The 25,273-nt window shown below is 41.5% G+C and overlaps 1 protein-coding gene across 2 annotated transcripts in view; it reads right to left on the bottom strand.

Moving 5' to 3' along the window:
- The window catches only part of ALDH1A2 (aldehyde dehydrogenase 1 family member A2), a 91,749-nt gene extending 80,963 nt beyond the window's left edge, over positions 1 to 10,786 (bottom strand). Inside the window, exons 1-2 of one of the 2 annotated variants that reach the window (XM_070270965.1) lie at positions 10,138 to 10,786; positions 9,860 to 10,058 (exon numbers count right to left, since the gene is read on the bottom strand). In XM_070270965.1, coding sequence (XP_070127066.1) covers positions 9,860 to 9,976 — 117 coding nt within the window. In that variant the 5' untranslated portion in view covers positions 9,977 to 10,058; positions 10,138 to 10,786. Of the gene's footprint in view, positions 1 to 9,316; positions 9,807 to 9,859; positions 10,059 to 10,137 lie in introns of those variants that run through there. The other variant, XM_070270969.1, reaches the window with a different exon arrangement.
- Between the last annotated feature and the right edge of the window lie 14,487 nt (positions 10,787 to 25,273).

The raw sequence follows: 25,273 nt of genomic DNA, 5'->3' as shown, positions 1-25,273 counted from the left end.
TTACATTGTGAGACACTGAGTTGGATGCTTTAGAAATACCAAGATGAAAAAGGGTTTATAATCTGGTACAGTTTAGGAGGAGGGAGTTACAGAGTAAAACGTAACACAAGGCAAAAATTGTACCATTTAGGAGTAGTGCAAACGAGCAACATGGCTGTTCAGAGAAAATAGGTTCATCCTAAAAAAATACATGTGGGGCCAGCCCTCTTAGGTATTGCGTGAGTAATAAACACAGAAGGCTAGATTACGTTTTAAGGTTGGAGAATAGTTCTTCCTCAGTAGCTTCCTTAGAATTAGAGGCACACGCGTATGGATCGAATAACTTGTGAAACCCAAAGACAAAGGTAAGTGTATAACACCAGCTTTCAGTTTAAAACACAGTAAGTTAAAACATTAACAAAATACAAAGTAATGTTATTTTGAAGCCTGGTGCTAAGGACTAATTTAAATTCTTTAAACTAACAAGACAAAACACAGTACTGAACTAGCTATTCAAGAGAAAGTTCTTTCTATTAGAAATTCTTTTTCACGTTATTTAACTGTCACCTCTCCAGTTTTTCTCCAGTCCTATACACAAAACAGCACACAGTGAAGAATTCATCTATTTACCAGGTGATGGCCTTTCAAAAATGAGTGGGAGGTGTGTGTGTGAGTGAGAGAAAGGAAGAAACCACACGTGCTAACGTTTGAGCACGTATTCTGTTGCAGGTAATGTAAGAAAGGTAGGGAAATCAGTCTTGACATGAAAAAGTTACAATGATCACATTATCCTGGAGTTTTGTACAATGACCCCTTAAAGGCAGGTTTATGGCATGCACTATTGTTCTTAGTTTAAGGACATAAACATGTACTAAAATCATCCACCAACGAAGGACTAGCTTCTGATATTGTCCTATTACGGAGAAAAGAGAAAAGCCAAACATTCTGGTCAAATCGCATAGAGTACAACTTTGAAAAATTCTTTACACATTGATATTGGTTGCCTTTCCTATAAGTTACATCACCTGTCCTTAAGATTTATCTGTGTCCTTATACATAAACAAATACCGACTGCAGGTGGATTAAGACACAAACACAAAAAGTAAAATCTTTAATAATAAAAATAAACTTTCAGAAGATTATACAGAAGCATATCTTGAAAAACCTGGAATAAGAATGGATTTCTTAAACAAGACACCAAAAAGCACGAAACAAAGGAAAAAAAAAGAAAAATTCTTCTCCATTGGCATTTAAAACTATACGACAACTATACCAAAAAAAGGAGAAGGAAGAAAAAGCACAAGGGGGAAGAAAATGTTCTCATGGTATATAACTGTCACAGGATTATAATCCTGAATATACAAAAATTGCTACAAATCAGTAAAAATCACAAATACACAAACAGAAATGAGCAAATGATATACTAGCCAATTCACAAAGGAAGAAAACCAAATGGCCAATAGACATATGAAAAGATGCCCAAGCTCACAAGAAATCAATGAAATGCAAATCAAAACAGCAATGAGATAACATTTCGCACTCATCAGGTTGGCAAAATTTACTAAGTATGAGAACTCCAAATACAGGTGAGGACGTAGAGCACTGGGGACTCCGACATACTGCTGGTGGCCGTGGAAACTCGTCTAACTATGTCGGACAGAAATTTGGCAATCGCTAGTTAAGTTGTAGCCCCATATATCCCATGAGCCAGCAGTATCACTTCTAAGTCTATATCTTAGAAGGTCTCTCACCCAGGCACATAGGAAATATGCTCAGGAATGTTTTATGCAGCATTATTGTAATAGCAAAATGCTGGAAGTATCTTAAATGTCAATAGTAGAATGAATTAAAAATTGTGATATGTTCAAAGAATGGAACAGCATGTAACAATTACAATGAGTGAACTGTAGGTACATCTAACGACATGAGTCAATCTTGAAAATATTATGCTAAGCAAACAAAGCAAATTAAAGGATATACCATCATGGTACCATTTATATAAAAAGATTTAGCATGCAAAACAGAAAACATTCACAAAGCATATACTGTTTATGAATACATATCCAGGTATGCATACATACACCTGTGAAAAAGATAAATGCCTCTGAAGAAGGAAGGGGGAGAAAGAGAGGGGAATGGGAGTTCAAAGGGAGAGCTTCAATGGATTTCTCTGAAAAAATTAGAAGCAAATATCGCAAAATGTTAAGACTAACAAATCTGGTTATGGGTATACTCATTTTTATTGTATTATTGTCTATACTCTTCTGTATGATTGAAACATTTCATTTCCTGTCTAGTGTGTCTAACAATACAGTGTGTTTTGACCTGCTGAGCCTAAACCTCTCTTCACCTTCTGAATCCTACAGCGCTTTAGCACATTCATCTCAGGCATTTAGCATCTTCTACCACACACGACCACCACACCACCGTGTGCACATTTGCACCCAAGCCGGAACCCTCTCCCGCCTTTCAGGGCAGGGCCCACATCTACGTATCTCTTCATGCCAGACAGTGACTAACAGTGCTTTGTACACAAGAGGCTCTGATAAATGTCAAATGAATAAACAAACGAATAAATTCAGGGAAGCAAAAGGGCAGATCTGGCTGCAGTTAAAAATAAAAATGACCCTGCGATAACACGATTAGATAACCTTTCCTGTGAAAATCAAGTTATATTGGTAGATTGGGTATCAGATTCTAAATATAGATGAGGCAGTATTCACTGGTTTCACGTTTGCTGGAGAATTTAACGAAAACAGTCTCATACTGATTCCTGATCTCCTCCCGAAAAGGATTCAGTGAGGAAGTCCAATTTTCACACCCAGGGAATTAAAACTATAAGTTACCCTCTGTAGATCTGTATAGACATTTCATAATGTTGTCTTCCCAGGTGAGGTGTTCTCATCTCCCCTCTTCTTGCCACCCTAAATCCTCCATCATTACACACACCTCAGCCCACAGATTTGGGGTGTGTATTGGTGGGGGAGCAAGGAAGTAGGTTATTTTTGCCTGTTAGCGGGCTTACGAAACCCACAATATTTCACCAGATCCACTTACCTGGTGATAGGTTCCATCCTACCTGTGGAAAGAGCCACACAACTTATACCACTTTTTGACTGAGTTTAACCTTTAAAAGATACCTAGGAATGACCTGGGGCAAAAAACTCTAAGAGTCATCAGACTTGAAATCAGAAGGTTTAGACTAGATGAATGACAATTATGCATGAAAAAATGTATAAAATTATAATCTTTAATTATTTTGAATTTTTTCCCTTTTACTTTATGATCAAGATTGGAAAGTGTTTTGGTATCCATGATATCCTAAATTCTTTCTAAATAAGAGACAGGTGTTTCCAGTTTCAACTGGGCAATCGTTTTATCTTTCCAGAGGTCTGGGGATAAAGAAACTGCTACTTGGGCTCTCCAAAGGTCAGACTGTGATGAGGAAAGGAAACAGAGCAGATAACCACTTCTGGAGGTAACAGAGCTGAACTGGAGTAAAAGGAAAGCTTCCTTCTACAATACAAATTAGAATGTTCACTCACAGACATTCTAATCTTTAACCACATTCTCCAGAGGTCAATAAACCCCCTGTTTAGCCCCAGGGAAGTTTTGTTGCCAGCCCAGCAAAAGTCTAGATGGAGAAAGCACCCAATTATTATTCCAACTGGAATTTTCAAAGGCTGAAAAGTATTGAAATCATGTGACACAACAGACACTTGCTGTAAATAAACTCATTAAGAGTTAAGATTTTGAAGGGAAACCATTTAAACATAACTCCATGTGAAAGGCAGACAAACAAGCAATAGAGAAATGCCAGAGATGAGAAATTCCAACTTTGGATAATATAATATATATCTGAAAGGTAAAATGGAATAGAGCTCAAAGATATGTCTGAAAAAACAATTAAAAATTAACCAAGGTGACATTATGGCAATCACTTCCATGTGCATTAGATTTAGTGTTTGAGGGGAAATGACTGGAGTTGAAATGACTGGTCACAGTGAATAAAGAAACTAAAGAAATGTTAGGACGGCTTTCAAAATAGTCACTGCAAGGGGCTTTTACTTTCTGGAAGGTGAGGTGCCCCCAAATGGGGCACTCAGGACCAGTGAATGTCTCTTCGGTTTTAAACTATATAAACTAAGACAGCTTCCCACTTTCAAAAGGTATCTCTCTTCTGAGAATGTCCTCATATGCTGCCATACTTCCCAGATTTACCTACCGATGACTTGGCAACATCTTTGTCCAAAATACTTAAAATATCAGAAATGGCAGCTTGCAATCTGACATTTAGGCCCAGCCAAGTGGGTATACTGAGGCATATTAATGCTGAATTTTGGCATGTGTCAGATATCTAATATGATTACTAAAATACTAGCTGGGAAATTGTCTGATTTAATGACTTTTTAGTAAAGATAAGATCTTGGTAGGGAAACCTCAAGGAATCCCATTTGATGAAAATCCAGTGAAAACACATAAGGATTCCATAGTTACCTGGAATATTAAATTCTTATGGATAAGTAAAATAGTAAACAACAGCCTATTTTGTAAAACTTTATTGATCATACAGTTCTGATCGTTCTTAAAATGGGTCTCCATTAATTTGGAACGCAATCATCACTTTACCAATATGAAATAGAATTAGCCCTTGGCTACGGTCATTATATGCCACTTGCTTCCACAAACTTGCTCATTTAATCCTGACAACAAGTATCTCAATTTTGATGGATGTTGAAGCTGGCACTCAGTGAAGAAACTCCTTGGGAGGAGACCCCATCCATACCTTGTTTACTATTGCATCTCCAGAACCTGGCACCATACCTGGCACCATGTGATAAATAAATGTTAACTGGCCACACAGCTAATAAGTACACATCTGACCAAGATTTGAACAACGGCCTATTTTAACTCCAAGACTTTATTTTTCTAAGTGAAGAGCTTGTAAACTTTTTCTAAAATGTAGGCCATATGGTCTCTGTTGCAACTACCTGATTCTGCCATTGTAGTCCAAAAGCAGCCGCAGACAATATGTAATTGAATAGGTGTGGCTGTGTTCCAATAAAACTTTATTTACAAAATCAGGCAGACAGTCCGTAGTTCGCTGACCCCTGCAAGCTGTCACTAAGATAATTAAAAAGACAAAAGGATACATCAGTATTTGTATTCCATCATCCAACTGAGAAAGCCTTGAGAGAAAACTGTGTCTATTGGTATTTGAGATGTTTTTGGTTTGGTCATGGTTTGATCATCATGCTTGTCTAATGCAGCGAGAACTTATATGCACGCCTGGCTTAAAGTAAATCAGACCTCACAGAACAGGCTCTTCAGAGAGAATATTCTACCCCCAAATAGAGAGACTATCACTCCTCATTTTCTGGAAATAAAGGACAGAAGTGCCTCAGCAAACAATGATTCCATATGGCAACGTAAGCCTGCATAGTAGGAGGCATCGGGGCAGGACCCCAGGAGAATGATCTAATTTAAGTGCCACGATGAGGTTGTTTAGCTTCCCTGGGCTATATGGAGATGATACAAACATCAAAAAGCTGTACGATTATGAAAAAGCATTCTTTGAAAGCCTGAGGTCCACTATCAACATGAAGTTTGATTAACAATTTATGATCAAGACAGACAATCTTGATTAGAGGGTTGGAAGCCACTAGATCCACATCATCTTTTAAGAAATGATCCCTGAGACAGGCAAGAATCTTGCCCCAGACCTAAAAAAAACCCCTCATAGACACATCAAAAACAGTAATTTAACGTCAGATAATCAAAAGCCACAAGGTAGCTCCTTCTTAAGAGGAGTAGACCAGTTCATATTCTCTCCATGTGTGCAACAGAAGCAACACAAAAAATAAAGATTTAAATTCTTTCTCTCTCTCAAAAAGAAAAAAGTATGTAACTGTTAGAAAAAACAAAGCGTATGGTGAGGAAAGTTCTATCAATTTTTTAAAAGTCAAGACCAAGGTCTTCCTTATCAATTACTACTTCTTTCTACTCTCTCTCCTTTAAAAGGTTTTGCAAGGATCAAATAAGATATATATGCAAGGGCTAGGTAAACCATTAGGCCATATAAACAATGTAAGCAGCATCATAAGTATTATTACCATTACCGTAATTATTACATTGATCAACTGAACTGCCGCCACGCTGACAACCAATTTTTGGCACTCAGTCTTTCTAATGAGACCCTAAGCTGCCAGAAGGCGGACGCTTCCACAGCCCAGCTAGCATAGTGGCAAGCACCGTTGTTAGGAACATGGCCATCCAAATATCTTTTAAACCGAATCAAAATTGACCCCAGAACACAGCAGATGTTCAATAAAAGGTTGTTAAATGAACAAATAAAATAAATAGTAGTTACCCAACGCACGTTAGCTCTAATTTTCAGTTTACTGTCTTTTATTTTTTCTCTTCTGGTTTAGTAAGTCAGTACTCCCTAAATGTCCCCTTCTTCCCTCTGTCCTGGCTCCCCACAGTATCAGATGCTGGAGGGAAACTTAACTCTTTGTGTTACAGTAGGTTATGGGCATAAACTCTCACTGAAAAAGTGATCAACAGAGAGACTGCACAATGTGTGTGTGTGTTTGTGTGTGTGTGTGTGTAGTGGGGAGGTCGGGGGAAGCAGGGACTAGTAGAGCCAGAATTGATGATTGAGACAATAGAGAAGGTAGGGGTGGGATAGGAAAGTTTCCAATAGGAAAGACCTTCTGGGAATCTGGCAGAGATCTCCCCTGCAGTTAAGGGCAATCGGTAAAGTGCTAGACTTGACTTTACAACGTGTGTACTCCTGTAATATATTCAGCTATACAAAATTCTAAAAACCAGACTGATCAAACAGAAGCAACTCAGAAAATCTTTAATTCATAAAAGCATAACTAAAAGCAATCAGACTCCTATGCTAGCTGTTAAGCAGTGTCCTTAGGATACAAGCAAGGAGAGTACACATTCTCTCACTCCAGAGTGATCCCCTTGCTACTTCATGTTGGTTGAGTTATCACTCTTTCTTGACTAACTCAGTCTTTTTTTTTTCCCAAACATATTCCTTAATATAGAGCCATCTTTAAATCTTGGTGTCTAGCTTGCTGTATTAGGGAAATAAAAATAAACATATTCCAAAGACGGTATTGTCATTGATCATTAGTCTAAAATGGGTATTGGAACTTCAGAGAGGTAGGCTTATTTTTAAAACTAAGTCTAACCGCCTGAAAGTCGATACAGAACCTCAAGTTTCGCCCTTTTAGCATCCTTGGGGATTGAACTTTAGTTTTGGAGCATTTTCACTGAACCTTTGACAGACAAAGGCAGTAACTTTTATTTCCAACGCTCTCCCCCATTCCCCTTTTATAAAAAATGTAAAATATTTTTAGAAGAAGAAAGAGAATGGTGAAAAATACAGAAAACTACAAGATCACAAGTGCAAAGTTTTCTAAATGCGTGCTACTTGAAAGTCTCATAATATGACCATTTACACATAAGTTGTGACTTTAAGTTGGTCCCAAAATCATATTGAAAGATCCTATCATAGCATCCTTCACTAAAGATGTATTCGTTTAACAAGACAAAAATGATGAAGGATCCGTCTACATCTGGTACCATTTTCTGACACAAATATTGTATTTGTTTCCCAGACGTTATTCGACAAGCTCTCCAACATAATAATTTTATTTTTAGCCATCACCCTTTAAAAAATTCCTAATGAATGTGGTATCACTGTTCTAAAGGACTGTCTATTCTACCTCCTTCATTCTTCTGCTTAAAATTGCTGATATAATTTCCCTCACTTCTGATCATAAGCGAATTTTTTTAAAAACCTCTCCATTAATCTTATTTTCCTTTTAAGTAAAAAATCATTACCCATTACCCTTGGCTACCAAAAGAGCAGCTTCTGCTGTTCGTGTTAAAGAAGCTGCTTGCCCACGACGCTTGTCTCGGAGAATTTAGAAGTCTCCCTAAAGAGCCGAGGGGGAGAGCTGCCGCGAACGTTCTCAGATACCTGACTTTACAAGGTTTCGCGCAAAGAGCTTGCCTTTAGATCAGCATTACTCAGTGTTTATGAGGGTTGTTTGTCAAACCAAAAATAAGGAGCCTCCTCCCCACAAATTAAAGAATCAAGTTACAATCCATTATTTCATTTCTGATTGTTTTTCTTTGTAATAAGTGGGAAAGTGGATACTGGATAAAAGTCCCCCAGAGCTAAAAGAGCCCACATTAAAGGCTTCAATTAGCTATAAATCAGTTGTCTTTCCTACTGGGGCAGAACAAGAGGGAAAAAAGAGAGGGGGGTGTTTAGAGAAAAGAGAACTGGAAGAGCTTCCAAATTAAATTCCGAGATACCTACTACATGCGGAAAACAACTTTCCGGGGCCGGGAGGAAAATCAAATCAAAAGTAAGACTAAAATTAGACTTTCCCAATGCCAGTGCCTACGGTTAGGTCCTCTCTCCCTCGCGGATCTTGCATCTTAAGACCTTAAAAGAGAGCCTGAAGAGGTTAGAGACCCTCATAAAACAAAACTTTTATGCTGCATGCTTTCCCAGCTTGTTCCTAAACCCGGTGTGCAACACACTGGCACAATTATTATGCAAACAATGCCTAAACGGCTGTAACCACTAACGACTTCTCATTAAAACGGCTTTCAAAAATTTGTCACACCATCTAAAAAAGCTAACAGGTACACCAAATCCACCTAAATCGGCAATCAAAACACGAATCACCCTGATTTGTATCCTAAAACTCAATGCAAGTAAAATCTCAATATTCTGACGTGGGGTTTTAAAAAATTTCTCTTTCAACCATTAAGCCAGAACCAAACAATTTACTCCTCGACAAAATTTAGTTTATCTTGTAATAAGTATGATGGAAAACAACTTTAACCATATTGTACGTGCGCAGTATGTGTTTAAGTCAATCGGGAGAAGTTTAAGATAAAAATCAACTGAAAGGAATAGAAAATCAAACAAGAGAATTGTAAAATGAACTCCAAGAAACACGACTTTAAACCCCATCTACCTCTCCCCCCCGAAAATGCTATATCATTATAATGCCCCCATGTGTGTGATCAATAAATTTTTCCGATGTCGTATTTGTAGAAAGTAAGTAAATTCAATTTACATTAAGGGGGCGAACGCATATTCTTTTTTTCCTTGGTCCAACAACGAAAAGAAATTCCTGCTGGCAAACCCAAGATGTCAGGGTTCGTTATAAACAATAATTTTTTTCCGTTCAAAGGCGAACCCGTTCATTTGCACAAAATTTAAAGAGTTTGCGAGTTTTCCAGGAAAACTGCCACTGCCTACAAAATCCGAATGAAACGCTGACATGGGATCTACCGTGCTCCGCAGCCAGGTTTCCAGGAAATCTGCGAGGGCGGCCACAGCGCTGCGTCCTTGACAATTCCTTCGGGAAAGCCGCTCCGCACCGTGCCGGCTGCGAGGACCCGGGCGGGACGAGCCCCGAGCGGCCCCCGAAGGCGGAGGGCCGGGAAGAAGCGACAGCCCGACTGCACGGTCCCCTGCTTCTCCATTCGAGGAGTCCACGCGGCGCCGACACCTTCCCCGCCGCAGTGGGGACCCCGGAGAACAGACTCAGAAAGCGGCGGCAGATGCGGTTCGGGGAAGGAGCCGTTGACGGCGACCCCTCGGCGCGGCGCTTCAGCTTCAGGTGGGGGCGAGTCCCCGAGGTGTCCCCAGACCCGGGCAGGACTTCACAAGCCTCAGCCCCAAGGACGGGGCGTCCCTCGGCTGCGCGGGGATGACAGACGGGCCCAGGAGACCCCGGCCCCCGACTCCATCCCGCCTCCCTCGCCCCCTAACAGATGACGGAGAGGAAGGAAGGAAGGTTCTAGAAAGTCTCTGTGGACGGCTGTCCCTTACCTTCGTGTACTTGATTTCGAGGTTGGGCGTGGGCGACGGCAAAAGGTGCAGGGACGCCATGAGGGCAGCGGGGTCGGCCTTCACCTCGCCGGGCATCTCGATCTTACTGGAAGTCATGGTGGCGGGCCGAGGTCTCGCTGGCCCGCGGCGTGGGCTGTGCGGGCTGTGCGCGCGGTCCGCGGGCGGGGGGCGCGCTCGCCTGTATATAGGCAGGTGTCAAGCTGGGGCTTTTCTTATTGGACGTGAGGGCCGAGGCGCGGGGGGCTGGTCCATCCTACCTAGGACGCCCGGGCGCAGCCCGGATTTACATAAAGCTCGCCTCCCGCGCCGCGCCGCCCGGATGCTCGGCGCCCACGGTCAAGTGCGCCCGGCGCCCCGGGGACCAGCCCACGTCCACGCTGCGGCTGTCCTCGACGGCCCGAGCGCCAAGCTGCTGCGCGGGACTCGGCGAGCTGGACCCGACTCCAGAAAGCGTCGGCGGGGGCGCACCTTGGCCGCTGTCGGGCGCAAGTCGTGGCCTGGGAAGCCGAACTGCCGGGGATTGGCCGGGAACCCGAGCGGCCAGGGTGTCGGCGGAGAAGCCTGAGGCCTGGAGGACGGCTCCCGGGGCGCCCAGGGGTCCAGCCGAGGATGGGGCGGGCGATGCTGCAGCGAGCGCGGAGATCCCCTCCCAGCCGCGTACTGGGGCCCGCCAAACCCCGTCCCTCTCGTTCCCGGGGACTCGGGGTGGGGGCGCCCTCCGCTCTCCTTCCCGGGGCAGAGGGCCAGGCCCTCCGCAGCGAGCCCCGCCCCCTCACCCAGCCACTCCCCGTAACGGGGCCCGAGGGGCGCGGTGGCCGCAGGGTCGGGGACGGGTAGTGATGAGTGCGAGTCCCTCGCCCCACACGGAGTGAGTATCCCCGCGAGCCGGTCGACGCTGGGCAGCCCTCGCCAGGCTTCTCCCGCCCAGCTGCTGCCCTCTGCCGGCCGGGACCGCCCGCCCGGAGCCTGTGGACCTGGTCCTCATGTACGCCTCGGAGTTGCACGTTTCACTGGCCCCTCCAGTCTTTCCGCTCGATCCCTCCTTCCAGCCCTTACCTTCGTCGCCCCAAAATACACGTGGATACACTTGTTTTGCTTTTCTGTTGTTCTTCACGTTAACAGCTACCATCCTGCCAGACATTGACCTCCTCACTTAACTGCCCCTTTAGGGTTGAGCTTCCGCATCTACACTCCCTAATTTAAGTGTTTCTGTAGCTCCAAGGAGCCGCCTTCTAGTCTGTGGGACTCTAGAGGTGAGCATATAGAAGGTCATCAAGAACCCAGGGACCCCCATCCCAGAATGGGCTTTGGGCTCAGTGGGCTAAATCTGAGGTCCAGATAAAAACACCATTATAGGTCATTTCCCCTCCTCACTCCTGGTGTAAACCTGACAGGGGCCTACTGATTCGCATCTTAAACACCGTCTTCAGACCCCTTAGAACCCCGTTTCTTTGGATATTAAGGGTGAGCCAGAAAAGATCTTGCCTTAGATACTTAACAGTAACTAAAACCGCTTAATCCTCGGGGCTTTCATGCTAAACAACAGTAGGAACAGACAAAAATCTTTCATTTTCGCATTAGGGCTATAGCAATAACTTGCGGCCTCTCAGAACCCAAAGTATCTAGCCAAGGTTCCTTGAGTGAATTGTTTCACTCAAGGTTCCCTAAGTGAAGAAACTATGGACCTTAGCTTCGGTGGTTGGGGGATTTTGAGTCACAGGGGATCTCTATGGCCCAAACTTGTGCTTTAGTAACAGTATGTGTTTATGAGACACACTTTTATTAAAGCCTTAGTGAATTAGAGATACAGTTGAGGAATAGAAAAGTAAGGTCTTGGAGTTTATTAGGGAGAGAAGGGTAAGGTAGCAGCAAGGGAAGTCAATGATGCTCGTGGAACAATTCCTCGAAAGTGTTTTGGGCCCCTTCCAGTGCAAGGCTCCATGCTAGAGGCTGGGTTACAAACAAGAGGGACAGCCCTTGCTGTCAGTGAGCTTGAAACGCTCGCCCACAGAGAGAGACAGATCCCTGACTGTGAGAGGCTGTGGGGAGGGTTACAAAAGAGCATCAGCTACGTGATCTGGGTGCTCCATCAAAGAAGAGCTCACTGGGGAAGCTGACTTTGGAGTTGGGCCTTAAAGGAAAGGCGAGGCTTCAACAAGGGAGGGAAGGACAGTGTAGGCAGGAGAGTCCACAAAAGCAAAGCACAGAGATGTGAGAATACTCTTTAGGGGACATCAATGTGACTGGAGGAGGAACACATAGGCTGACAAGGCAGTTGACTCAAGGTGGTAATGACCTTAATTCCTGAGACACTGAGAAGCCATCAAAAGCTTCTGAGGAAGAGAAAAGGGAAATCTGTATAAATTGAACTGATGAATGAATATTGCCGAGAAAGACTATCACAAACTAGAAACCATTGATTTACGTTCTTCTCAAAGCGTAAGACGGGCCTATTCACCCTTGACCCACCTCTTGCTTGCTAACCCGAGTTCTGTCACCATGGCTGGAAAATCTCTCCCGAGGAAGGAACAATATGCTCGGTTGTTAGCATTTGTTGCACAGTGAGGCAGAGCAAATACATTCCCTTCTTCTCAAGCAGGAAAGAGAGGATCTTTTGGAGTCTTCTCATAAACATAACCAAGAGGCCTAGTACAGTGACAGACGGCATACTGGTTCGAATTGTTCCCTTATGGGTTCTTTTGTGTTAGAGTTACTCTCCAATTAGACAGGAAAGTCATCAGCATGGCGACCACGTCTTCTATTTCCCTCGTGCCTTCCTCAATTCCTAAAACAGCTTGAAGTACATAGTAACTATTTCATAAGAATTTTTGTTAAGTGATTTGAGCAAAAGACGAAGCATATTCCCTATGGCACTGTTGACTACTTCCAACATTTTCTTTTCCTGACCTTAGGTTTCCCTTGCTTCATCTCTTACCATAAACTTTTCTATTCATAGATTTCTAAGAATTTGTTTCTTCATGGAATCATCCTCTGAAAAAAAAATTTTCCCCCATCTTCAGCTCATGATTGCAGCCGTTTTTTGTCAAAGCTCTTTAATTCAAGATGAGGGACGAGAGCTAGCAGAAAAGAACAGTGAATTTTAACTAGTTCTTTAATGGGCATCTTCTTGGTTTCTGCTCATAGGGCTACTCTGCTATTACTTACTTTTTTTTTTTTTAAAGATTTTATTTTTTCCTTTTTCTCCCCAAAGCCCCCCAGTACATAGTTGTGTATTCTTCATTGTGGGTTCTTCTAGTTGTGGCATGTGGGACGCTGCCTCAGCGTGGTTTGATGAGCAGTGCCATGTCCGCGCCCAGGATTCGAACCAACGAAACACTGGGCCGCCTGCAGCGGAGCGCGCGAACTTAACCACTCCGCCACGGGGCCAGCCCCTGCTATTACTTACTTTTGAGGCTGTCTTAACATCTCTTCTCACATTCTTTTTCATTCCTCCTCTTCTCTTCCTTTTATTATCTTGTTTTATTATCTTCTCATTTCATGATGGTAAAAGTGACAGTCTTCCCCACAACCGCTGTCAGATTTCTAACCTTTTGAATTTCAGTCTTTTCCCTGATTCAGTTAAGAAGCATTTCTTCCCACCCTTATAATGTTTCCTGCTGCACCATCCCCCATCTGTAATTATTTATTGTTTAGGATACATCTTGTTTAAAACCCCTCGCACAAGGGAACATAAGCTACAGTATGCTGTATTTCCTTGTGAAAACAATTTATTAGGCCTGGTGGAGCCAATATCCTGGAGTTGTGGAGGAGAAAAATAAATTCTTGCCTCATATTTCCTCACCTAAATAATAGAATGCAAAGTTGTAATTTTAAGCCATCAGCTTCATGTGAAATTTGATTTTAAGTTATGAAATCATAGCCAGGTAGGCTTCTTTTTAGTTTTCAGTTAAAGAGGGAAAGTGTTTGTTAAATTGAGAAACATGCTTTAGAAATCAATGAGGGAAACACAGATTCCCACAAAAGGAACACTTTTGGGTTTGACAATAACAGTGTCCGGCTTGAAGTTCAAGCTTCCATGTGTTGAGATGCAGAGATGTGTTTCCTAACGATATCATCTGTCTCCAGTGGGATGTGCTCAGCTACTTGATTTGAAATGTTTCCTGAAAACTCTAACAGCAAAGCTTAATGCAAGGTGTATTTATAGAGAAATGGTATTTAATTTATTAACAAAAGGTTATAAAGAGGCTTATATAATTTTATCCAGAAATGCTTAATGAAGTATTTTGGACCCATTATGAAAACATCTATAAAATAAATTCACTTATATTTTTACTTAACATGAATAATAACTTTTTATTTGGGATCTAAACGCTCATTTGATTATTCTTTTCCTTCCAACATCTAGAAGAAAAGAGGCCGAGATTATGGCATTTATTAACTGTAAAAATTCTCTCCATGTGAAGTGCCTCATGCTCCAATGTGGCCTCTGGTCACTGTATTCTATGAAAAGGGGTATTTATGGCTGCAGGGAGTAGATTCCTAATTGGTTATGACTCCAAAAGTCATGTTTTGATACAAAACATAATTATTTCCTTTTAAAATAGGTCCTCCACATTTTGGGAATCTTAAGAGACTATTTTAAAAGTGGAAACTAGATTTGTCTTTGTTGTAAAGCCCAGTTCCACCTCATCTATGTTTTAGAGGCTTCAGTCTAGGTCTGGAGAGGACCTCAGAACTCTATCAATAATCACACTTAACAGGCAGAGGGAGAAATTAAAATCCCAGCTATGCAGCCTTTTCCGACTGGCCCGAGGAAAAAGGCATTAGCTCCCTCTGCAGTGGATGGCACGTATGTGCAAGTGAGTATCATTAAAAAGCAACAGCTTAGATTCAAGCTATTTTAGCTGCTGCTGCTGAGAAATCTTTGGAGACATTACAGTTTTAATTTGAATTAGTTTGGAGGAAAAAAATCTCAGAATGCAGGCAAATTTTAGAGTATAGTTATCTTAGGAGAGGGATTTTCATTAAAAGACTTTTTGACTTTTAGGAAAAGAATCATAGTGCTCATTAGCCAAGTTAACCACAGAAAGTAAAGGACTTAAGAACCCTGCAACGGGGCTCATGCAGTCGGTCAGAGCATGCAGGACCCCAGGGCAAGTCACGTGGGTGTGTCTCAGATGGGAAGCAACCATTTTTATTGCGATGGGCAGGGAAGAGTTACTAATAGGCAAGCTCCAGAATTTATATTTTCTTCTTGCCCAGAGAAGTGCTTGGCATGTAACTGAGTTAAGTTTGCTTTTTTATTTTCCTTTCCTGGAATTCCCTAACGCAAATACATGGAGCTGAGATTGCCTCCCACTCCCCAAATCTGACTTAAATGTTCTCAAGTATAGCAGGCTTTGGTACAGACCTAAGCAGAAGAGAAAATAGAGGAGGGACCAAGGGTAGCTTATTTTTTCTCCACTTAGGAAGAAAAGAGAGCATTAGGTACGACACTAGGTCATGTTTCTATGCTTACGTACCTGCTGGAGATTGATGTCGCCGATTTACTCCTGCTTAACTGGAGGTTCAAACACTCATAGGATAGTCCAATGGTTTTCAACCCAGGTTCCGATTATAATAATTTAGGGAGCTTTTGAAAATACGGATGCTTGGTCCCACCTCCAGAGATTTCAATTAGTCTAAGGCAGGGTCCAAGGCATTGATATTTTAACAAAGCTTCCTGGTGTCCATAAGACACGGCCTGGTTTGGGAACTACTGGTCAACCCACAGAAGGTTAACTCTGTGGGGTTACTTGAGTCCATTCTGCCATCTCCAGCTTGGAAAAGCGAATTCCGTGCCTCCTACTTTGTGGTGCTCTTTGATTTGCTATTTTCAATTTACTATTTGAAAAACACATCAAGCCTCAAATGGATTGACCTTTCTGCTAATGTATTTCACCTAAATTAACAGAGGCAATTAACTAATTTATATTGGAATTGTGCACTTTCCAGTTCACATTTATCAACTCTTAAATGCTTGGTCTGGTGTTGCAGTTTAAATTTTTTATTATTACCCTTTAACTCTGAAGAAATGTCTTACATCTCATTAGCCAAACTTACATATTCAATTAATGGATTCATTATGGGCTAATGAATATGGAGGCAGCACTGGGGCAACATCTGCTTGCCAGTCGAAAGGACTCCAACTTTTCTGCTGTGAAAAGAGAAAAGAGTCTGTTATGTAACTAAAACAGCCTAAACTTTCAGTTTTGACATTTCTGTGTACTGTACTGAGCTTAAGGAGTTTTATGTGCTTGCCAACATAGGAACGACAGTATGCCATCCAGAGACAGCTACCTGTCTATTGAGTTTTTCTAACCTGAGTTTTTCATAAAAAATCCTTAAGAAATTCAATGAGGAAATTAATGTTACAAATTAAAAAACCCTTTAACTTCCTATAATATTCTTTAGGATCATTCCAAACTCACGTGATTTATAGATTTAAAGATACAGCCAGGCATTACTTTGTTTCAGTAGTCAGTTATATTTGGAATCTAGACAATTCAGAGGTCTAAAATGAATTTCCACAATATTTTCAGTTATTAAAATTCTGGCTTTTAATTTCTCTGACTATGAAGAAATAGACATTTTTAGTGATTGTGAAAAAGCCATGAGTTTCAGGAAAGGTGGGTGAAAGCTAGAATTCACTTGAAAAACTATTTTTAGAGGTGGTAAGGCTGTGAGGAACATAATCAGAAATCACTTCCAAAGCATGTGATAGCTTTCACATTCAAGCAAGAATTGAGCAAGTGACTGTAGACGTCTGTCTGCAGTGGGATGCTAAGAGTATTTCATTCAGGACATGTTCATGCTACCCTATTGGGGCATTCAAAGTCTTTTTTTTTTCATTTTACTCTCCTTACATTCAAGTCGACACTTGGATTATTAAAAGAACACATTCTTATTTTTAATTATACAAGTGCAAAGTCCCAATATTCTTGCTAGATTATCAAATGCACATTTATCAAATATTCTAAAAATGAATTACTGCCATGTTCCATGCCACACTAGACGCCTGGGTGTATAAAAAAGAAAACCATAGGTCTCGTCACACCTCAAGGAATTCATAGTTTGATCTCATAAAGAAAATCTTCATAATTGACAGCAAATATACTGAGGCCCACAAGATTTAATGGTTTAAAGGATGGTTTACCCTCTTCAGTAGCTGAAAAACAGTCACAGTGTAAATGTTCCCCAGGCTGTTCTCAGTAGAAGTAAGGAGCACAGGAAAAGAGAGAGAGAGAGAAAAGGCACCTGGCATGCGCAGGGGGACTGGAAGGCAAACGTATAAGCACTACCCAAGTAAGAGAGATGTCTGCCCCGGTACTCGTGTTACAGAGGGCCCTGCAGTTGCAAATACACAAAGAGCAAATTTAACAAAAAATATCTTGGAACTCTGTCACTCAGGATCTGACTCTCAGCCCCAGTGAATCTAAACATCCACTGTCACCACTCACACCGTTCAGGCCCCAAGGAATTGCTCTTCCTCTTCTCTTGTCCTGTGTCCTGCAAACAAAAGACAACATTTGAATGCTGGAAGATCAGTGTGTTAAGCGGCTGTCATCAATAGCACACAGGGAAGATACGAGCAGTGCAAGCATGGAGATGAGAGAAAAGACAAATGAATTAACTTATCAAATCCTTCTTCTCAGACAGTGTGAATGCAGTAGATTCTTCAAAAGTGGAAGTATTGTTTCCCGAGAGCGTCCGTGTCCATTTTCTTGCTTCTCTTTGTGTTCCAATTGATGGTTTTTGAAGTAGTCACAAATTAACATGGTATTCTTCAAAGTTCTATCTATTAACTAAGGAACATTTTGCAATATTAAACAATGTATAGTGCTCTAAAATTTGTGCATGTGTAATTCCACACATAACATGCATTAAGTGTGAAATTGATTCTTTGGCAACTAGATGGACGTTAAATTCTAGAATTTCTAATAGTTTTATTGATATAAAAATATTTTATGAGATGTAATTGCATTTTTTAAAAAGTGACTAATCTTATTTGTAGGTTTGACACTCATTATTTAATTTCTATTTTGCCTTTTAACTTTAATAGAAAATTTTATATATTTTAGAAAAAAACTTTTTTGAAAAAATCTGTGAGAAATACTTTGTTTCTATTTTTATTTAACTCACATTTCTGATGAAATCTGTTCAGATTTGTACACTTCAAAGATAATTCCTTTTTAAAAGAAACTTTAAATCATTACTGTCAATATTACCAAATTACGTGAAAATCTTGGTTATAACAATATAGTGATTTTGATAAAAGAAAGGCAAAAGCTGCATTTTGGGGAGTAAATATGTAATTTATGAGTCATGCACATCTTTATTTTATTACTTACCCAAACGTCGTTCTCACATCAACGGAACGCTAGACATACATGATAATGAAATTCACTAGTCTTGATAGTTTGCTGACTTTCAGTCAAATAAAAAGTATAGCTTTACATATTTAAAAATTCTGCTGTCATGAAGGTCTATTTGTTAAAGCAGAAGAAAACATTTTATTTAAGAATTTGTAAGTTTAGTTTAAAATTGTAAAATAGTCAATGTATGGTGTTTGGGTCTCCATTTGTCCTCTTTATCTGGACCCCATAAATGTTAGGGGTGGGCCCCCAGCTAAGGAGCTGCTTTTCCCTATGGGCTTAAGAAATTGGTGTTTCTTTGTGTCCCGATTCCAGGTCACTTCCCAAAGACACTCAGTGAGTTTGCACTGCTTGCTTTTGTTGACTGTCTTGTGATAATCCTTCCGCATATTTTTAAAATTTTCTCTGAAAAGGTATGTAAAGTAGTTCCAGAAACATTGTTCGAATTTGAACTCAATACGTTAATTGGCTCTTCATTTTTAAGTGGTTTTCATGTATTGTTAAGAGGTTGAGTCAATGTTGGGATTTTCTCTATCTTGTAATAGTTTTTGTTTGTGTTCCTTATTTCAATATGGAGAGGATGCTAGATCAGGATTCAGGAAACCCAAATGCTATTCCTGACTCTTCCCTTACTCACTGTGTTGAGTCGCTGAAATGTTCCCTACTTCCCCTTCCCCCAATAGGAAATGTCCATGCTAGTTGGAGTCTATCCTCATGAGAAAGTGCCAAAGTTTCTATTAGGAGATCTGCATTATTTTTTTTAACTACAGAAGGAAAACAAGTCTAACTTTTTATTTATATTACAAAGCTATTCTCAAAACCGTGGAAAAAGAATTAGGGTGTGATTGGGCTAAATAAGTTGTGGTATAAGTGAAATATGATCATTACATCTTCATAATCCAACAAAAACAACCACAACACTGTTAGGAAGTGGGGACTATAAAGGTGCATAAACCATTGTCTCCCGTCAAGGAGCTCTGCGTTCAGGCCAGCAGGGAGCATAGTGGTGACATCATTCTCTAACAGTTGTGCAGTGCTAAGGAGATCAGAAGAGAAGTGGCTATGTCTCCAAGGTAATCAGAGGGTGATATTTGAGCTGTACCTACAGGACAGGAGGGCACGTGGGCAAGACTAGGATCGTGGCAGGAAGATGGAGCAAATTTTGGAAAAGAAAAAAAACCTGTAACATACCTATAGAGAACTGCTTGGGACATTGCCTAGATGATAAGCTAAGAATCTGATTTGGTAGAATGGGGAGCCAGAGTAAATCAGCATTCTCTCTGTCTCTTACTCTCTCACCTTGTTACTCTGGGATAGTATGTGAGTTAGATGGTGGCAAGTCCTAGAGAAGGGGGATGTGTAAGTTATTGCCATTCAGCATTGTAAATAGCCAAGCAAAAGAAGAAAAAGGTCCAAAAGGTTTATGCATGAATCGAAGGATTCCCAGATATGAGAGAAATTCCTAGGGCCATAGGAGGAGGAGGCGAGGTGATGAAAGGAAAGGGTTGTGAGATGCCTGAAGGTGCTGCTAAGAAAGAGAGAGGAATTCACTCTCACTCCACTGCCTCCAATAGTTTGCCAGGCATGGACTGGTCTCTGTGTTAACCCTTTCCCCACCAAGTTCTGTATCTTCCGTCTCCCTGTCATTCCCCCATCCTTTCCCTTCTGTCCACCTCTAATGCTACTGCTCTGGTCCTGGTTCTCCCCATCTCTTGAATAGCATGTATAACTCTGCCAAGTTCTACACTGATGAGAATGAATTTCAGTTAAAGTTAAGTGATAACCAGGTCAGTTCCTGTGGGATTTGGGAAGCAGAAATGCTCTGAGCCACTGATGGGAGAAGAGGATGTCTGGACTCTTGTAATACAGTCATGCGTCCCTTAACAACTGGAATATGTTCTGAGAAATGCGTCTTTAGGCAATTTCGTCACTGTGCAAACATCATAGAGTGTACTTACACAAACTTAGATGCTATAACCTACTGCACACCTAGGTACTAATCTAATGGGACACTGTCGTTTGTGCCATCCATTGTTGACCAAAACGTTATGCAGTGCATGAATGGAATTTTGTCCTTACAGCTTTTAGTCTTGTACCACTGTTTACACACTGCCAATAGAGTGGCCTTTCAACATCTCAAATAGGATCATGCTACTCTTCTCTGTAGTGGCTTCCCAGTGCCTATAGGATGAAGCCCAAACTCCTTCACATGGAATAACTGATCAGAGTTGTGACTTTGAAAGGTTAATCATATAACCATGCGTGAGAGAAGAGAAAATTTAGAAGTAGACCATTCAAACCCAAGAAAGGAATTTGAAGTCATCTAATCCAGGCTTTCCTAAACTCCCCTCATCACTTGTGAATATGGTAGATTCTAAGGTTCTTCCCAGGTCTGCTGGATCAGTCTCCCAAGGAAGGGCCCAGGAGTCTGTGTGTTTACTAACTTGAGCTCTCCCAGAGCCTTCTTATGCTCAGGCAGTTTGGGGAAACAGTGGTAGAACCCGACACCTTTTACAACAGATGAGGAAACTCAGGTCCAGAGAGACATCTTGGTTGCAGAAGTCCAAAAAATGAAGGCAGGGACCAGAAGGAAGGGACAGCAAAGAAGGATAGCTGTGAATGAGACTGCAGACCTCATGATAATCTCCCCAGTTGTCCATGCCAGAACCCAATCTAGGGTCCACCTTGGGGCTCCTGGGAGTGTGTGATCCTGGCAGGGAGGGGCCTCTCTCTGGTTTGCATCAACCTTGTGGGGCTACAACAGCAGTGACTCTTGGACAGCAGGGGCTGGAGAAGGCAGTGGGAGGGCAGGAAAGGGAGGGAAATCCTGGGCTGTGTTCCTGCTGAGGAACCAGGATCAGGCAGAACATGAAGTACTTTGCCCCCAGCTTCTAGCTATCCAGAGACAGCTAAAGATAAGCAAGATTTGCCTGAGGGCAAAATTCTGAGCACAGCAGAATTTGCTGTTGGTGTCTACAGCATTCCTCCCCTCTACTTTTTAAAAAATTATTTGGTTGAGGTCACATTGGTTTATAACATTGTGTAAATTTCAAGTGTACATCATATTTCGACTTCTGCACAGAGTGCATCGTGTTCACCACTAAAAGTCTAGTTTCCATCTGTCACCTTACATATGTGCCCCCTTACCCCTTCCTCCCTCTCCCCACCCCCTTCCCCTCTGGTAACCACCAATCTGTTCTCCTAATAGATGTGTTTGTTTGTTTGTTTATCTTCCACATATGAGTGAAATCATATGGTATTTGTCTTTCTCTGTCTGACTTATTTTGCTTAGCATAACACCCTCAAGATCCATCCATGTCGTTGTAAATGGCATGCTTTCTTTTCTAGGGCTGAGTACTAGTCAAAAAGAATGAAACACCTAGGAATAAACTTAACCAAGGAGGTGAAAGACCACACCCTGAAAACTATAAGACATTACTGAAAAAAATTGAAGACGACGTAAAGAAATGGAAAGATACTCCATGCTCAAGGATTGGAAGAATAAACATAGTTAAAATGTCCATATTACCTAAAGCAATCTACAGATTCAGTGCAATCCCAATAAGAATCCCAATGACATTTTTCATGGAAATAGACCAAAGAATCCTAAAATTCATATGGAACAACAAAAGACCAAGAATAGCCAAAGCGATCCTGAGAAAAAAGAACAAAGCTGGAGGTATTACACTCCCTGAAGCCAAAATATGCTACAAAGCTATAGTAAACAAAACAGCATGGTACTGACCGAAAAACAGACACACAGATCAATGCAATGGACTTGAGAGCCCAGATATAAACCTACATGTCAGCTAATCTTCAACAAAGGAGCCAAGAACATACAATGGAGAAAGGAAGATCTCTTAACTAAATGGTGTTGGGAAAACTGGAAACTTACTTGCAAAAGAATAAAAGTAGACCATTATCTTACACCATAACAAAAATTAACTCAGAGTGGATTAAAGACTGGAATGTAAGAACTGAAAAGATAAAAATCCTAGAAGAAAATGTAGGTAGTATGCTCTTTGACATCTGTCTTAGCAGTATCTTTTTGAGTACCATGTCCCTTCAGTCAAGGGGAACAAAAGAAAAGGCAAATCAATGGGACAAAATCAGACTAAAAATCTTCTGCAAGGCAAAGAAACCACCAACAAAACAAAGACAACCCACCAACTGGGAGAAAATATTTGCAAATCATATCAGATAAGGAGTTAATTTTCAAAATATATAAAGAACTCATACATCTCAACAAAAAACAATGAACAATCTGATCAAAAAATGGACAGAGGATATGAACAGACATTTTTCCAAAGAAGATATACAGATGGCCAACAGGCACATGAAAAGATGTTTAGCCTCACTAATTAGGGAAATGCAAATCAAAACTTCAGTGAGACATCACCTCACACCTTTCAGAATGGCTGTTATTAAAAAGACAAGAAATAACAATTGTTGGAGAGGATGTGGAGAGAAGGGAACCCTCATACACTGCTGATGGAAATGCAAACTGGTGCATTTATGGCGCCATTATGGAAAACAGTATGGAGACTTCTCAAAAAATCAAAAGTAGAAATACCATGTGATCCAGCTACTCCAATTCTGGGTATTTATCCAGAGAAATATGAAAACACTAATTTGAAAAAATATGTGCACCCCTATGTTCATTGCAGTTTTATGCACAATAGCCAAGACTTGGAAACAACCCAAGTGCCCATCAATACATGAACGGATAAAGAAGATGTGGTATATATACAGCCTTCCATTTTTGCTTTCTTTCCCCACCTTGTTCGTGTCCTCACCCCTCCATTCTACCAGTGTGCCCTTGTTCTCTACCTTTCCTTCCCTAGATACATAGAAATGGCTTTGTTGTCATCATCCATACTTTGACTGAGGCAGTGTTTTGCCTTGACCAGGCATTTCTACTAGCTAGCTTTCTCTCTCTCTCTCTCTTTCTCTCTCATTTATAAACATAAGTCTTTAAAAAGTAAAGTATTTCAAGTAACAATAGAGATGGAAAAAGTATTTGCATTAGAATGTCAAGGGAATCACCTTGCTCTTGAAATGATAGTTTTTCAAAGGTTGCCTTAAAGTTTTGTTCAGCCATTCAACTCGCATTTAGTGAGTGGGGACCTTGTGTTAAGCACTGTGTTAAATATTTGGCATCCAGGAGAAAATAAAGAAAATGTGGGGAAAAGGAAAAAAAGAGCAAGGCTTAGTCCTTTTCTTTGAGTTGCTCAGTCTGATTAGGATAAAAATTCAACCAGATAGTACTATAAGACAGAGATATGCAAAACATATAGGAGCCTAGGAAAGAGAATAGTTAGCCCTCTTTGGACTGGGGCAAGAAAGCTTTACAGAGACGCTACACTTGAACTTGGACTTAAAGCATGAGAAAGCTTTCACTAGGGAGTTAACAGGGAGAAGGATTGCAAGCATAAGGAGCAGCATATACAGGGGTGCAGAGGCATAGAAAAGTTTGTTGTGTTCAAAGAAAAAAACTAAACAAAACATAAGATCAGTATGGAAAGTATAGAGTGAATGGCAAAGAGTAGAAGAAAATGATGCTGAAAAGGCAGGTGGAGGGGAAGGGTCAGGTAAGTCAGGTGGCAGACTATTTTTCAAAGATGACCTCACCAATATACATCCCATCCCACAGGATCTTACATTTCTCCATCTAGAGGTGAGATCTCTGTTCCCTCTCCTTAAACGTGGGCTACCTCTATAACCTCTTGACCAATAGGATGTGGCAGGAGTGATGCTGCGTGACTTCTAAGGGCACGTCATAAAAGACAACATGGCTTCTGCCCAGTGTGTTTCCGCCCCTCCCTCTTTCTTTCCCTCTCCTCCTGCCTCCCTCCCCATCTCTCTGGACCCTCGTCTTTGGAAGTCAGCATGTTGTGAGGAAGGCCAGGTCAATGGAGAGACTAAATGTGCATGTTTTGGCCCCTGGCCCCACCCAGGCCCCAGCCAGCAGCAGCCATCAGACGTGGGATGAACAGGCCTTCAGATGACTTTGGCCAGTGAGTTTTCTCACAGAGCCCCAGACATCACAGAGAAGTAACAAACCACCCCTGCTGTCTTCTGCCCGAACTTCTACCTATACTAACCATGAGAGACAACAAACGATTCTTGTTGTTTCAAACAACCAGGTTTTGGGGTAATTTTTTATATGGCAATAGATAATGAATACAGTCATGCCAAGGCGTTGCATTTTACCTTAAAAACACTGGGGAACCAGTGAAGTTGTTTTCATCAGGGAAGTGGCATAAGAATTGCAAATTAGAAAGGTAGCCCTGGTGGTAATATGGAAATAGGATGGTGGGGGAAGGATGGCTTAGAGGCTAGGAGAACAGCTGGGAGGCTATTACGTTATCCAGGCCAGTGGGAATGGTAGGGCAGGAAAAAGTTTTTAACTTTTTAGGAAAATTGTCCTAATTTTAGTTTGATTTAGGAACTCTCTTACTTTTATGTACCTAAAAGGTGAGAGTCAGTAAGGACAGCAAAATGTTTGAGCTGATTCTCTCCCACCCTCTCCTACCCCAGCCTTTCCCTCTCCTCCCTTATATCCAGATCCTAGACTTACGGAGTCTCGTTCCTCTCTAGTGGCTAACAGCACACTTCTCCTGGTTGGTGTCCTCTCCTTGCCTCCTCTCCAGGTATGAACATCATGGCATCAGAACCTAGAGTTTCTGTTGCCTCTACTCATAGCATCCAGATTCAGAGGAAACCTTAGTCCTGGGGTTTCACAGGGGGCATGGGAAGACAAGTTGGAGGGTAAGAGGGTCTCAACTGTAGGAAGGTAGGTCGTGGCCTTTTTTTTTTTATTTTTTTATTTTTTCCTTTTTCTCCCTAAAGCCCCCCAGTACATAGTTGTATATTCCTCGTTGTGGGTCCTTCTAGTTGTGGCATGTGAGACGCTGCCTCAGCGTGGTCTGATGAGCAGTGCCATGTCCGCGCCCAGGATTCGAACCAACGAAACACTGGGCCGCCTGCAGCGGAGCGTGCGAACTTAACCACTCGG

Source organism: Equus caballus, chromosome 1 (genome assembly GCF_041296265.1).
Source record: "Equus caballus isolate H_3958 breed thoroughbred chromosome 1, TB-T2T, whole genome shotgun sequence".
NCBI classification, from domain to species: domain Eukaryota; kingdom Metazoa; phylum Chordata; class Mammalia; order Perissodactyla; family Equidae; genus Equus; species Equus caballus.
Note: the sequence above shows the minus strand (reverse complement) of the source record. Positions and strands in the feature narration are given on the sequence as shown.